At 45.5% G+C, this 14,762-nt stretch overlaps 2 protein-coding genes across 4 annotated transcripts in view; both read left to right on the top strand.

Moving 5' to 3' along the window:
- The window catches only part of PIR (pirin), a 492,836-nt gene extending 490,608 nt beyond the window's left edge, over positions 1-2,228 (top strand). For 2 of the 3 annotated variants that reach the window (XM_078657706.1, XM_078657705.1), the window contains exon 10: positions 1,521-2,228. In XM_078657706.1, coding sequence (XP_078513832.1) covers positions 1,521-1,636 — 116 coding nt within the window. In that variant the 3' untranslated portion in view covers positions 1,637-2,228. The remainder of the gene's footprint in view (positions 1-1,520) is intronic. The other variant, XM_078657704.1, reaches the window with a different exon arrangement.
- A 244-nt stretch (positions 2,229-2,472) lies between these two features.
- Positions 2,473-14,762, top strand: part of VEGFD (vascular endothelial growth factor D) — a 478,050-nt gene continuing 465,760 nt past the window's right edge. Inside the window, exon 1 of the mRNA XM_078656086.1 lies at positions 2,473-3,056. Within this exon, the coding sequence (XP_078512212.1) occupies positions 2,967-3,056 (90 nt within the window). The 5' untranslated portion in view covers positions 2,473-2,966. The remainder of the gene's footprint in view (positions 3,057-14,762) is intronic.

Below are 14,762 nucleotides of genomic sequence, written 5' to 3'. Positions count from 1 at the left end.
AGATGGGCTCCAACTTGTTGCTTGCATTGGGAGTAAAATCTAGTGATTAAAAGTGACTTTTACATCAGGCAATCTCTATGCCGCATCTTCCCTCATCCAGTTTTCCATTACAGTGTTCAGAACACCATTGCCCCGATCCTATGACGCCTAGCTAGAATTAGTAGCCAGACAATTCCATGTACACGTAGACAAGGGCATCCCACATGTCTCACGCCCTGCTGTTTACCACTATTTACAGCTAAACGCAGCTCATTTAAGACTCTCTGCGTTGTATAGCAGACCATCCACGTCATTGGGCCTTCCTCTAACTAAAACTGAGGAGATATTCCCAAACAAGGATGCTCGGTTTCAGACTCCCTCCAATGCTGATAATCCCGCTATTCAGAAAAATATGCATTGGTAGCTCTTCTTTCTCTGAACAAGCAGTCAAGCTCTAGATCTCATTCTCAGCAAATATAAGAACCTTCTTCGACCAATTTGAATTTATGAGAGTGGTAAATACTCTGGGGCTTATTTACAAGGCTCTTGCGCCACTTTTGCGTCATTTTTAACATGGAAAAAATGTGACGCAAGCGGCTTGTAAATCTGCCCTTACGACACACAGGTCAGTTTTCATGCAGCTCATTATGCAGCAGTCCATAAGATCAGTATCCGCAAATGTGAGTCAGTCTCTCTTCCGAGCCTCACGCACAATATCCAACCTTCCCACGTAGATCACTCAAATCCCACACACTGCCAGCCATGCACAACAGGCAGTAGCCTCCTCCTTGATGGAGGGCGCCTAAACACTTGAGGGCCTCGAAGCGCTGTGCAAATACTACAACATAGTACGGTATAGACTGCTGCTTCGCAAAGTACTTTAGCTAAAAACACGCCGAGGACGGTGCCTTGTATTTCTTCTCTCCCACTGTATAGAAGAGAAAATAATGTAATGCCCCCATCGTTCCCGTGCCTGTCACGGTGGGGCGCAGGTAGGGGCAACCCAGCTGCTTTGCTTCACTGCTCATAGGCCTTGTTTTTTGGTTTTACACTGGACAGTTAAAGTGCAGACTGCATAACCCGGCAGGGCATCCTACCCGGCTACCCCGTGTTTGAGGTCATTGCGGAATTTCTCTCTTGTCTAGAAGAATCTATAAAATCGCATTCCACTTGGTATGGGCCATTTCTTTTATTGTTTCTGGCAATGTGTAACCGGCTTTATTGCTACGGCTTTTTATAGCGTTTGTAAACAGGCGCAGGGCCCAGGCGCGGAAGGAAGGCCGCCTCTCAGCACCGAGTGTCTGCTCTGCTGCTCTTTTTCCTTGAAAGTGGAGAGATGGTCTTTGACGCAGGGGCGGGCCTTCCATTGGTGCAGCAGGTGCAGGGGCACCGGGGCCCACTGAACCCTGATTAGTGATGTTTATTGATGTATTTCACAATTCAAACAAACTGCTATAGGGCACATTTGCTTCCTTGCACTAGGGCCTATAGCACACTATCTACGTCACTGCTTTGACGTGTTTTTTCTGTTTATTCCCCAGGTCCGTTCGTGATGAACACTCAAGAGGAAATCCGGCAAACCATTGCTGATTTTCAGAACGGGACAAACGGTTTCGAAAGAGCCAAGGCTTGGAGGTCGAAGATTGGAAACAAATGAGGGGTTCGCGGCCTCTTGCGTCATCGGAGGAAGCGTGCGGATTGTGTCTACAGAGTGGACATTATTTTATATATATATATTAAAAACGTGTAGAATCATAATCAAGTGCGCACACTGCACACCTAATAACCAAAGTCTAGATTATGGAGCCGAAATGTGTTGTTACTCATAGAGAATACACGTTTGTGGTGTTATGAATGCGCACAATGTTTTGCAATTTACATGCGTAGCTGGCAGCTGACCCCATGTCACAAGGATGACTTAGTCAGAATGTTCCAGCCCACTGCACAAGGCGTGTTGGGACTCGTAGTTTTCACTTTCTCATTATACGGCTTGGCCTGCAAGTACCAGCATGCCTAGTGATTTGGTTGAAAATACAGGACTGGCTGGGAGTCATCTTCGGGACACGAGGCCAGGTGACAACTGTGCGGAAAACTTGCTTATGGCTGCACGCTTTTAGGAATGTCGAATAACGTTTTTGTGATGCTCCAACCTTAAAATCAATTATTGGTGTATATATACTTGTATTTTCTGTCACTCTGAATTCCGTTATATCAACCATGTGTAATAAAGTGCCTGACTTCAGAGCGCATCAGCTGTCCTCCGCTACATTTTATGAAGTATAAACTGGTTAGAGGTGTGAGTCGCCTTCGAGGCGCGTGTGGAGTTTGGTGGCCGGGGTTTCGAGTTTCAGGTAATCTGTTTGGGGGCAGCGGTTGGCGGGAGAAGTCGTGTAAAGCGACCGCGCGATTGGTGGCTGGGAGTGCAGCCTGTCAGAATGGGATGAGAGCCAACATGGGACTGTGTTCTACCAAAGTCTGTGTCAGATTTAATTCACGTGCTTCTCCTAGCTCCCCTGGAGGCCGAGCACGGACGGGCTCCGAATTGGGTCTCAGCCCTCACGAGCCCAGGACATCGGGGGCTGCCGCCGAGCATCCTTCAAACAGCTGCAACCTTGGAACTTCCTTCAAAGCGGTTTTTATCCTTAAAGATTTTGGGCAAAAGTTTCGTTATTACGGCGGCTCGCTGGTTTCACCTGAAAGATACCTCCGAGCTCCAGTCCGCACCTGGCTCCAACAGACGGAATATGTAAACAAACGCAGGGAGACGCAAACAAGGGTTGCAAAACTATTCGAAACCCCAGTTAGACTGCTGCATTCAAGTGACCGGACTGACCAGTGCTTGCTCCCCGGATTCCATTTCCAGCGTGTTTCCTAGTGGGGGTTTCTTGCGGTGTTATTTTTGTCTTTTTTTTTTGTTGTTGCTGCTATTTTTATTTTGATATGCATCACTGTGTCGGGCTACTCTAGTGAGGATATCACCGAACACAATGCGTAGCCTCTGGGCTGTTGCGCATCTCTGCATGCTGTCTTCACTGCATTTGCTGCTGGGCTTTGATTGTGAGCACAGCTCTCTGAAGGTAGGTGGATTTTGACTGCCATTCTTATAATAATCTCGTGTTTTATAAAGCGCTCAACGCTTGGGCTATCCAAGCGCTACAATAATAGGTGATGCTGGTACACAGCTCAATTGTACTAAAGGTATGGTCTGCGCGGGATGTATGCCCGAGCCTGGTGGGGTGCCGTGTTTGGAGATGTGCGACTTGCAGGTAAGGCACACATTTCAGCAGTCAGTGCATTAACCCACTGGGCACTTTTGCTGAGAATTAGTCTGCATTGGCCCCCACGCGTCCTACGCTTTTGCTATATATCTTTTGCCGGATAAGACTACATGTTAGCGAGTAGACCTTAGGAGACAATTGCCCACATGCATGATTGAGAATTGCATTCGCAAACGGTGCGAATCGCAATTTTCGGCCGTTTGCGAATGCAATTCTCAAATTTTGGATGCATCATGCTTTTCGCAATTTTAGGAATCGCAACCATGTTGCGATTTCTAAAATAGCGTTTGCATTTAAGAAATCGCAATTTGAGATTTCTTAAATGCAATGCATGATAATTTTTAAATTGCGAACTCGCAAATTGGAAGGGGTAAATTAGCATGAAGTTGAACTTCATGCTAATTTACCGAAAACTTTCAAACATGCACAAGTTACATATTTGAAAGTTTTAATTTACACACACACATGTCCTTGGGGCATGTGTGTATGTAAATTGCATTTAAAGTTAAATTTCAGGGGTGCAGGGAGGAGTTCTTTGGACCCCCCCTTGCACCCTTGAAATTGCATTCACATTTTGCGAATTCGCAAATTGAAAATCGCAAAATGTGAATGCCTTCCCATTCATTCCTATGGGCCTTTTGGCCCATAGGAATCAATGGGAAGGTTTTCCTTAATTGCGATTCGCAAATTGTGAGTCGCAATTAAGGAAAAATAAGGAATCGCATAAAAAGTTGCGATTTTTTCATGCATTGCCGTTTGCGATTTCTAAATTGCGATTCCTTAATTTTCGCAATTTAGGAATCGCAAACAGCAACAATGATGCATGTGGCCGCATTTTTTCTGTTCAGGTTGATGCGATAATGCAGTGTTTTTATGTTGGTCATTGTACGTCACAAAGTACAGATGGAACTGTGTTTGCATGAGCGTGGGGATGCTTTTACATAAAGCAGAAAGAAAAACTGCAATACTGTAACTTCAACACAGCTTCAAAAATGGTACATTGCATGCTACTATGTACTCTCGCTCAAATGTCTGCTGGCAAAGAGAGATAGGAAAATAGACTCGATTTGGCACAAAGGAAAGCATTTTTAGATGATGGTGTAAAAAGTGAAGAGAGGTGTTTGCGATTTAAAAAATGTGTTTATGATTTTAAACGGGCTATACGCTGGCAGCAAAGGGCCTTCTCCCCAGCAGAGTACAGTGTAGTTGGCACAAAGGTAGCCAGGGTCGGCCATAGAGCAGTGCGTTGACCTGGAGAATTAAAATCAGTTGATGCAGAGTTCCTTATGCGTCCAGATTTCCGGCAGCAATAAAAAAGTCAAGATGACTCTTGTGATTAATGTTCCTGCTAAAAATAGGGATTTGGAGTTTTGTTTAGTGGCAGTTTCGACTTGCCATAAAGTAGCACAGAGGGTTAATATGCCGGCTGCAAAGATCAGATCTGTATTTAAAGTGGATGGTTGAGTTGATTAGTAAAGCCAGACTTTACCAGCACTTTAAAGCAAATGAAATGTATTAGAGGGAAGGGCTATGGAGAGATGAGGGGCCCTTTTGCTGAGTGATAGTGAGGGAATCTGAGGAGGAGGTAAGAGGGGGGTGGGGGCACCAGCTAAAAAAGCCGGCACTGAAGCTTACGAAATCCTGCAGGCGGGAGGGGGGTTAGGGGGTTCTCTGTGGCAAGATTTTCATGTCTCCGCAAACACCACACTGGCAATCCTCCCTCCATTTGATACTTACCACATTCAGTTGTGAAGCTAGGAGAGAGCCCTCACTGGTTGAGTCAGTGACTCTGGCAGTGGAGCTTCTCTAAAACCAGGGTCTCTGGGATTCTGTGGCCGTGGAGGACACATGATTAAATGGTATAGTCAGGGCACAAGTCGTAAAAAAATAAGTGGGGGGCGCGGTCAACAGAAGTGACGTCACAACAGGAAGTGACGTCACAAAAGGTGCCGAGCTCCTCCTCCCAGAGAGGCCAAAGAGCGAAGTCCAGCTGTTTGACAGGGGGGATGGTGTCCCCCCGGTAAAATAAGTGGGGGGACGCCGTCCACCCGCGTGGTACCCCGACTCGAGCCCTGGGTATAGTGTCATTTGTATAGCACTTCATGTCCCTATCTTTGTCGCTGAAGCACTTATCCACACGGATAGCACGCTACCCTGCATGGGGTCTGTGTGGTTGGAAGAGAGTTGTCTGTCCGTTGAGCCTATGTAGGAAGTGTTTCTATGTCACGCATGAGGACCACTGAGGTGCGGCTCTGGCCTGTAGTGCTTGTTGGCGTGAAGGATCAGGAAGTCTGAGAGAGACATTTTTACTTTGTGGTATGCTGGCAGCTCTGATTCGTGCTCCAATTCCATTTTTTATATCAGTAATTTCTAGTTTTTGTTCTCAGTCTAGTTTCCTATGCTGGCTGTAGCAGGATGTTGTCCTCTCCATTTTATGGATCCTGGGTGGGTTAGGTTGCAGGTGGAGAGAAAGAATGAGGGGGATCAGAGACCTGCCCAGATAGACTGCGCTTGACTCCCTTTACATGATTGCCAATAAGTAGGGAGAATTGCCAAGACACATTGATACATGGTCGTCCTTTTATCGTTGGCTTTATAAAGTGTCAGTGCTCAGAGTTCGTGACAGTTCTATTCAGACTGATTAAGACTTACCAAAGGTGTACACTGGTTATCCCATATTTAAACCAGTGGTGTAACAAAACTTGAGGGGGTCCCCCCTGCAAAGTAAAAAGAGGGGCCCCCCACCATCCGGACCCAATCAGGAGCTCTCAGGCCAGGGGCGGTCTGTCCCCCTAGGAGCTCGGGCCCACCGTACCACAGGGGCTGTGGGGCTATTGTTACGTCACTGATTTAAACATATACTAAAACCGCCTCTGCTATAAATCAAAGTCAGTCTATATTTGCAGACCGTATGAGTCTGAATGTACAGGATAGATCAGTCATCACAATGATTTTTTCTTACTTTGTGATCCAAAAGAACATAGTTTACGATCACAATGCTGGAGCGCCTCATGAACAACTAGGGACATTCCATCATATCAAATTAGCATTCATTTGATTTCAACAATACAGAACACATTTGTGCAAAGGATATCTACAGTGACAATAACCCATCACCATTGTGGAAGGAGTTTAAGGGCAAGAAATGCCAGCAGAATAATATTTCGCAGCAGATACAAACAAATGTTTTTTGTATGTTAAAGGTTAGTGTCCACCAGTCCATCGGTTTGGATTTCAAGTGGGAGTATTGTTTCATGTAGTTCTTCAGAGGTTGAGGTATCTTTCCCACTACCAATAGTCAATAGTATGTGTGAGCACTTGTAAATTCGATATAGTTGGTCTGTCCTTTAAAATTTCATTTTTTTCTTGGGGGGTGGGGTGGGGGGGGTCAGTGCGTTTCAAAACTTATTTACTAGGGGTTCTCCTCAGGACTGGGGTCTGGTGAAGATGGTTCTGCTGGGGAACACTACTTAGAGTTTAGACTGGCAACCCTATAAGGAGGTTAGGGAGAGACCATAGGAGGTTGATATCTTGAAAAACACTACATAGCGCCAAGACTTGTGTACTGGTTGTGATGGTCTCCATGTCATCACGCCAAGGCGCGCAAAAATACGATTCTTGGTTAGCCGCGTGCCTCTAGATCATGCTGCTTTTTTGTGGCAGCACCAAGTGTAAGGAACGTGCGTACCTTTTCATAGTTTAAACCCACTGAATGTTGAGGGGTGATCAGCCTATTCGGGATTGCAAGAAACATTGGTCATTTACACACAATGCTTCCACAACAGACTGAATATCATATGTCGCTCACATGACCCAGTCAAACCTGCAGTCCCCCCCCAGCACCTTGAGACCCTCACGGGTGAGTAGTTGCGCTTAACAAATACTGATTGATTGATTGATATGTCAACTGTGGGGAACACTTGTTTTACCTTTTAGTTGAGCGCTAACAGGGAGTGTCATTCGCCTGGGGTTAGAGGAACGACGTGCTCAATGGTTGTTAGTCGAGGGCGGCTGATGGATGCTTCTTCTGGTACGGACAACAGCTAACGATGTGCTGCATCTTCCTAGGCATGCCCCATTGCTAGCTAAGGGGGGGGGGGGTGTTCTATGCGCCTGCTTTCATGACGTGATGGGAAATATGGTGCAGGCTGGGCCAGTGGTTCTTGAGTGGTTGTATTCTAGAATAAAATAGGAGCATTCAGGGGCGGCTCTAGGCACATGGTGGCCCTGGGCAGGGAGCGTAGGTAGGGGGCCCTGGAAGAGGGGGTCCGGGCAGGGCCCCGAAGAGGGGGGGGTCAGGGTGTTTGGAAGTGGAACAGAGGCTGCCAAATCTCTGCCAGGGGCCGCCACGCAAATATGTATCCATCCTCAGAGGATTATTATATTAATAATATATATTGGCGTGGCAGCCCCTGGGGTTTGGCGGCCCTGTGCAGGTGCACAGTTTACACATGCTTAAGGCCGCCCCTGGAGCATTCCTTGTTTGAAGTCCCGCTGCTGGCTCAAGGGAAGGGATCTTTCTTAGTGTCTGTGTTCGTGGCATGATGGGGAATGTAGTACAAGTGGGGGGCAATGCTTCCAGAGTAATGAGTTAAACCTTTTCAGAATATATTGGTTTAAATGTGGTCCAAGCATATGCGAGCTATCTTATTTTTGAGATGTGTATTTGGCTTGTTTGTTTATGGCGGGCGAAGTATCTTTTTAATGTTAATCACTCATGGGATGATTTGGGCTGAAGTTGATTTTTTGCAGCATTGAAAAAGCAGAAGGGACTTCTTGATCTGGGTGAGGGTGCTCACTCTACACTACCAAGGTTTGAATCAGAACATATCTACTTTTATTGATCTTACTTTGTATTCTTGCCACCTTGTACGATCGGTAATGGTAGTGTGTGAAAAAATGTAAATAAAAATTGTAAAAACACCTATTTAGATACTTAATTGATTAGAGGATGGATAGGATTATGCACTTTATAGAGGAATAAGTATTGGGCATAGTACTGAGCATCAGTACATGTGAGTGACAAGTAAAATGAGGAATTACTCAAATTAGAGTTTTTCATTTCCAAACATCTTAGACTAGCCTGCATCTGTGCTGTTGTGCCACCACAATAAATCCGTGCCTATGTCCGTGGCATTTGCATTGCCATCCTGTGAACCTGGGGCATTATTTAAAGACCCCTGGCCTAGCCATTGTTGCATGCAAGGGCTTAAGTGCGATTTACTAAGCCATACAAACTTACCTTGTTTGTTCCTTCGTTTTTAGTAAATCCAGAACAATGCAAGGTAGCGCAAATCACTGCTGTGTGCTAATCTGTCTTGGTAAGGCCATCATCATATCTCTTTATTGAATTATTGAACAGTAATCATAGAAGAACAGTAAAAAGACATGTCATAAAGTCAACAAAAATCTATATATAGCGATGCACAGTCACAACATATTCTAACCATCAGAAAACGGGTTATATTAATCAGATAAAAAGGAGTCTTAAAATTCATTAAGTTGCGCCAAGCACTTCTTAAAAATCCACCAGCAGAATGGCAAGCAGCCAGCTCATACATCATTCGGAGAAATTAAAATGCCGGTCTGCATTGCCAAAACCCGTAAGCTATATGAATAGGTAGTAAGTGTCTGTGTCAGAAAGGCTCATAATAGCAACAAAAAAAGTAAAGTGCTCTAACTTTTGCAAAGAGGAATTATCACAGGGGCAAACTAATATACTTTTTGGGTCTTACTGGCCTGTTTGAAATTAGAGGAGGCTGTGGATTGAGCCTAGCTGATACTTAGTTAGAAAGGACCATTCCCAGACATTTCTCATAATGCTTCGGGAAGGCGTTCCATGGGTGGAGCTTGGGCAATCCCATGAATCCACCCATACATTTTTGTGCATTCCCAGATGTACAAAGACTTGTAAACATGGGAATGCGTCAAAATTGTATTCTTTCCCGACAGAGGCGTAACCAGGAGAAATCTCATTCTGCAGACTGCAGCACACCTCGAAAGAGGAAAATGCCTCTATGGAAAGTGGCTGAATATCTTAGTACAAATGGCGCATTCCTGCTCTCTTGTCAATCAGCGAAGCAAGTTGTCTTGCTGCGTTCTGTGACTTTGATAGATCTGCCCCTTAATATTTAAACGATAGCAGACCTTTCCCATATGTAACTTAACAATAAATATATTCAGTTGGTATAGTATGCAGCCCAAACAGCACAGCACAATACAATACAGCTCAGGCAACAGACAGCTACTCATTCCCTCTTATAGATCAAAGTTAACAACCAAGCGTGTGGCACCCTCACCCATTGATACGCATCCCATAAATATTCCAGACAGGATGGAGCACATCATATTAATCAGAGTGCAACAATTAAAATTCCCCATTTAATACTGCTTTGAGAAGGCCACTCTTCACGGAACAAACAGGACAGACTGCTATGGCCTTTATAATGAGTGAATGGGTGATGCTCCCATAAACTCCCCCGAGCAGTAACCTCTAGTGAGGGTAACAGTAAATCCGGAGTAGAGAGCAACTTCTGTTGCTGACCTCATTGGGGATTCTAATAATCTTGTTATGTTGAAACTGACATCAGTGAAACAGGAATACAGCAATAGAACCCATACCCCCCAGGTTGCTCCCGGCCCCGCCCCCCATCCAAACCCACAAATCAATACTTGACGACCAGAGCTGTGGGTAAAAGAGGCCATGTTTATTACAAACCGGGTAAAAGAGGCCATGTTTACTACAAACCATCACACAAACATAACAATATAAATTAATACAATTCCATACGATATGGATTTATCAAATTCGATCTCTAAACGATATTTACATTTAAGTTGATCATAAATTCATAATTCATCACCAAGTCTGACAGAACTCAATTTATATACATAAAGAATGTTGTCAATGGCTCCAGCAGTAAGGGGCCTTCTGGCTCGCGTCCCCCAACCAACTGAGAACCACGCAAGGCACAACCCACCTGCTTCCTTGAGAGGTGAGCCCCTGACATCTGGACCTTGTCCGCCACCCTAGGGGCCCACCCCTCCACTACCAGGCTGCCCATCGGGGCTCATAGGGAATAACCAGGGGCTGCTGTCCCATGCCCTAGATTGTAAGCTGTACAAAAGGGGGTGGTGATGGATGGAGCATCTGAACCAATCAAACACTCACACCCAGTCAACAGATCTGGGTTTAATCCATCACCGTTCTTTAGCCCACTCTGCCACCCCAGTTCAGACATGGCCATATGCAAATCAGTCTGACCCTGTGCCAGACACCGGTCCTAGGAAGCTTGTTTCCGGTCCAGGGAAGGCATGGCTTGGCAGTTCGGGCTGGACTGTTCCCATGAGGCACAGGGTCAGACTGATTTGCATATGGCCATGTCTGAACAGGGGTGGCAGAGTGGGCTAAAGAAAGGTGATGGATTAAACCCAGATCTGTTGACTAGGTGTGAGTGTTTGATTGGTTCAGATGCTCCATCCATCACCACCCCCTTTTGTACCGCTTTGTTCTCCATAAGTTGGCAGGGTATGCTCAGACGTGAGTCCCTTGCTCACTTTGCTACTGGATTCAAGCAAGCCTGGCTGAAGATGGCTGAAATGCCAGAAAGCGGTCCTAGGAAGCTTGTTTCCGGTTCAGGGAAGGCATGGCTTGGCAGTTCGGGCTGGCCTGTTCCCAAGAGGCACAGGGTCAGACTGATTTGCATATGGCCATGTCGGAACTGGGGTGGCAGAGTGGGCTAAAGAACGGTGATGGATTAAACCCAGATCTGTTGACTGGGTGTGAGTGTTTGATTGGTTCAGATGCTCCGTCCATCACCACCCCCTTTTGTACCGCTAGATTGTAAGCTGGCACCCTTGCCCCCAGCCGGTGTCTCCATTCTCCCTGGGGTGAGCTTACCATCTCTCCCCCTCAGGGCTGGCCTAGGGAGCATTCAGGAGGACTCCCCTTAACAATGTAAGTCACTTTAGCTGGCCTCCTTACCCCCACTCTCCCTTCAACTCCCAACACCTTCCCAAGCTCTACCTCTAGGGATGGGTGGGTGGGAGATTCACGAAGTCCCCTGCACACGGGGCCGGCACCGTAATGAAGAGAGGACGAGGACCTGGGCAAGTTGCCCTAAATAGGCCCCTACCCTCTTCTACCCCACCTCGTTGCCTGCCCCAGCCGGAAGTGACGTCACGCCATTGCCCTAGACGTAATTCTTGCCTTAGTCACGCCCAATCCCTCAATGAGGAGTCACGAGGGTGTGGCCGGGTTCCTGGGGGGCGATGTCCTAATGGCGCGCTTCCCTATAGTATGCGCTTTCCATAGTACCTAGACTATTACTACGAAGCCATTAACATGTCACAGGCATATGACTAGGGTGACAAGGCGTCCTGGATTTGCCCGGACAGTCCTGGGTTTTCACCAGCTGTCCCGGCAGATTTCGACAATTTTGTCTCATGTCCCATTTTTTAGAGGGGGACCACTGAAACCACGGAGAGGCACTTATTGGGTGTTCTAACGTTGTGGTAGTTTACAGCTGTTATAGGTAAGCCATTTAATTAAAAGGTGTGATGTTGCTTTTAGAAATTACATTCTATTTATTTTGTTAGTGCTTCTTCTGTGTTCCTATGTTGATAAGAGTTGCCATTCTGTGCCGCTCCATTGATGTAAAATTGTAGTCCCTCTTCTATTTTTGCAAAATGTCCCGGTTTTTGGTTATCAAGATCTGGTCACCCTACACATGACAAAAAGGCTGGAAACATAAGTTATCTTAACTTACATTATATAACACAGAGCTGGTATATCACAAGGCACCACCCGTGACACATGGTTTAATCACAATTCACACGGCCACCTGCCGGCGAGGAGCCACTCACTGTCAGTCTGTCACGCGCTGGGCTGGAAACCCTCGCACGTTATCTGGTTTTATCTCTGAACTCGCTGCTCAGATGAAATCCACTAACACTCTCCTCAGGACATGGGAGTTGGCGGTAAATGGGTTCCTCCTTGGCGCGTGGAGGGTACGTGTGACTGGGCAATGCAGGGTCCTCCCCGGCCCCAGTTATTCCTTCTTTCTTTCTGAGACTTACAGCCTGATTCATCACCGGGCCGTTTTGCGAGCCCCTAATAGCGATTCATAGCGAATCGCTATTAAGGACTCGCAAAACGGTATTCATGTAGGAATTGCTAAATAAATAGCGATTCCTACACATTCCTTATTTGCGAGTAGCAAATTGCTAATCGCAAATAAGGAATAACTTCCTTATTTGCGATTAGCAATTTGCTACTCGCAAATAAGATAGCGATTTAAAGGATGCCAGGGGTGTCCAAAGGACACCCTGTAGCACCCCTTAAATGCAAATTGAAACGTGTTGCGCACACACATGTCCAAAGGACATGTGTGTGTGCAACATGCAACTTAGAAAAATGCTTTTAAAAGCATTTTTCTAAGTTTTTGCTATTTACCGAGAGGTCTGACCTCTCGGTAAATAGCGGCCCGAAATTGCGAATTAGCAATTTAAAAATGGTTGATGAATTGCATTTAAGGAATCTCAAATAGAGATTCCTTAAATGTAATTCCTCGCAATTTAGCGAATTAGCAATTACCGATTTTTGCATTTGGGATGATGAATCCCAAATGCAAAAATTGCGCTCGCAAAGGGCCAGATTCTCAGAATCTGCCCTTTGTGAGCGCAATTCGGCTTGATGAATCAGGCTGTTAGAATCAAGCAGAGATGCAACATTTTCAATTAATTTCCAAAAGTTTCTTAATTTGCTGGAAGTCTCGAAAACTTGCGGGAAGTTGAGAAATCTGCACTGCAATGTTAGCCGAGGTCTTTCTTAATGACTTATTATTGCTGCGATTGCAAAGCAGAAATCTAGCACAGCCGGGGCACGCGCCGCAGTTTGCAGACAGCGCCTGCACTTTCTCAGCTTCCACTGTGACAGGATGCAGTAAAACCACATCTTGAGGAAATGCTTCGGTGTTCTGGAGTTTGTCCCTAAAAGCACTTCTCTTCCTTTATTCAAAGATAGCCATGGAGCAGAAACAAGGGAGAACTGAGGGGAGGTCACTAGTCTCCCCTGCAGAAAGTAATGCGCAGTTATGCCTTCACCTTTCTTCCACGCCATTTTTACTGGTCCACCCAACTGGAATATTTACACGTTAAGGTGTAAATCTTTCAGTTTTTGTTATTTACCTTATGTGTCATTAGAAAGCTGCATTACCTTAGAAAACGAAAAAGGAAATCACGTGCACTGAAGCACCTTATTTCAAGATTCTCTGTAATTACGCAGGAATACTACATATTAATACGTACCCATTTCTATGCGTGGCATTCCTGCACATTTATCGTTAAATAGTAGTAACTTGTGGAAACAGCAAGGTTTTCTGTATGTATTGGTATGGGATTTGCTACGTGCTTGGGTATTCCGTGTTGACACTGCCTTTACTGGGCCGACACTGACTCTGTACCGGGATATTCTCATTTTGCCTCACCCAAGCACTGACCTTTCTCGTTTCCAATGTTGAATACTGGTATTTGCCGAACAGAAGTACAAAGAGGCAGCTCGTGCCTGATGCACAACCTGCTTCCGTTCCATCCAACCGGCTGCTACTTTGCTTTAGCCAGCCCGAATCAGCAACATGCAACAAAGGTGTGTGCCTCCATGGCCTTGAGTTGTGTTTGTAGGTCAGTGATCGCTGCCCCACCCTAGAATGTCCTGCAGAAGCATCCTAGCTTAGGCACAGTGTCAAAACACGATAAGAGCACAACTCTACAACTCTGGTCCTTATGAATAAATTACTCATGTATGCCACAAGACAGGCCCTCACTTTTCCATTTACAACTATTCCAGAGTAGCTTGAGACCTGTCTTGCCAGGGTAGTGAAATGCAATTATAATACAATCTACCCTACTCTTGGAGGTTATCCAAGCACACACATGAGACGACTTAAGAGTACCACACACATTATCACCTTGCTGATGACTTTGGGCAGCTATTGGGGAGAAACATTTTAGAACTAATAAAACCTATTTTGTGTCTTTTCTGAGAAGCTTCTTTGGTATCTTTTGTTATCCGAGTCTTTAAAAACAAATCTTACGTTTTTTAAAGGCTTATCAGCAGGTGAAGAGATGTTAGTATACAGGGGTTTGTACCCAAAGTACTTCATGGATCTTCATGGTAATACTCAGCTCCCCCTCTTTGAGAAGAGACCTCAAATTTAGGACCATGGATTGGCCAATTTGTATCCACCCTGCCTGAGTTATAACCACAATTTAAGTAACCACTATCAGTGTTACCATATTTAAGTTTGTTAGACCTGGCATCCTTGGTGTGGTTTCCCCAATCTTTTTGACTCTGCCCCCTGCGATTTGTGCTGTGTGCTGGATTTTGTTTTTGCTGGTCTAGGTGCGTTGGGCCCTTTGCCACTGCTGATCATTGTCAAAGTGCAAGTGCTCCCTATGTAAATTATGTTTATAGATTAGTATTTCCATGATTGGCTTATTTGATTT

Source organism: Lissotriton helveticus, chromosome 8 (genome assembly GCF_964261635.1).
Source record: "Lissotriton helveticus chromosome 8, aLisHel1.1, whole genome shotgun sequence".
In the NCBI taxonomy this organism is placed as follows: Eukaryota; Metazoa; Chordata; class Amphibia; order Caudata; family Salamandridae; genus Lissotriton; species Lissotriton helveticus.
Note: the sequence above shows the minus strand (reverse complement) of the source record. Positions and strands in the feature narration are given on the sequence as shown.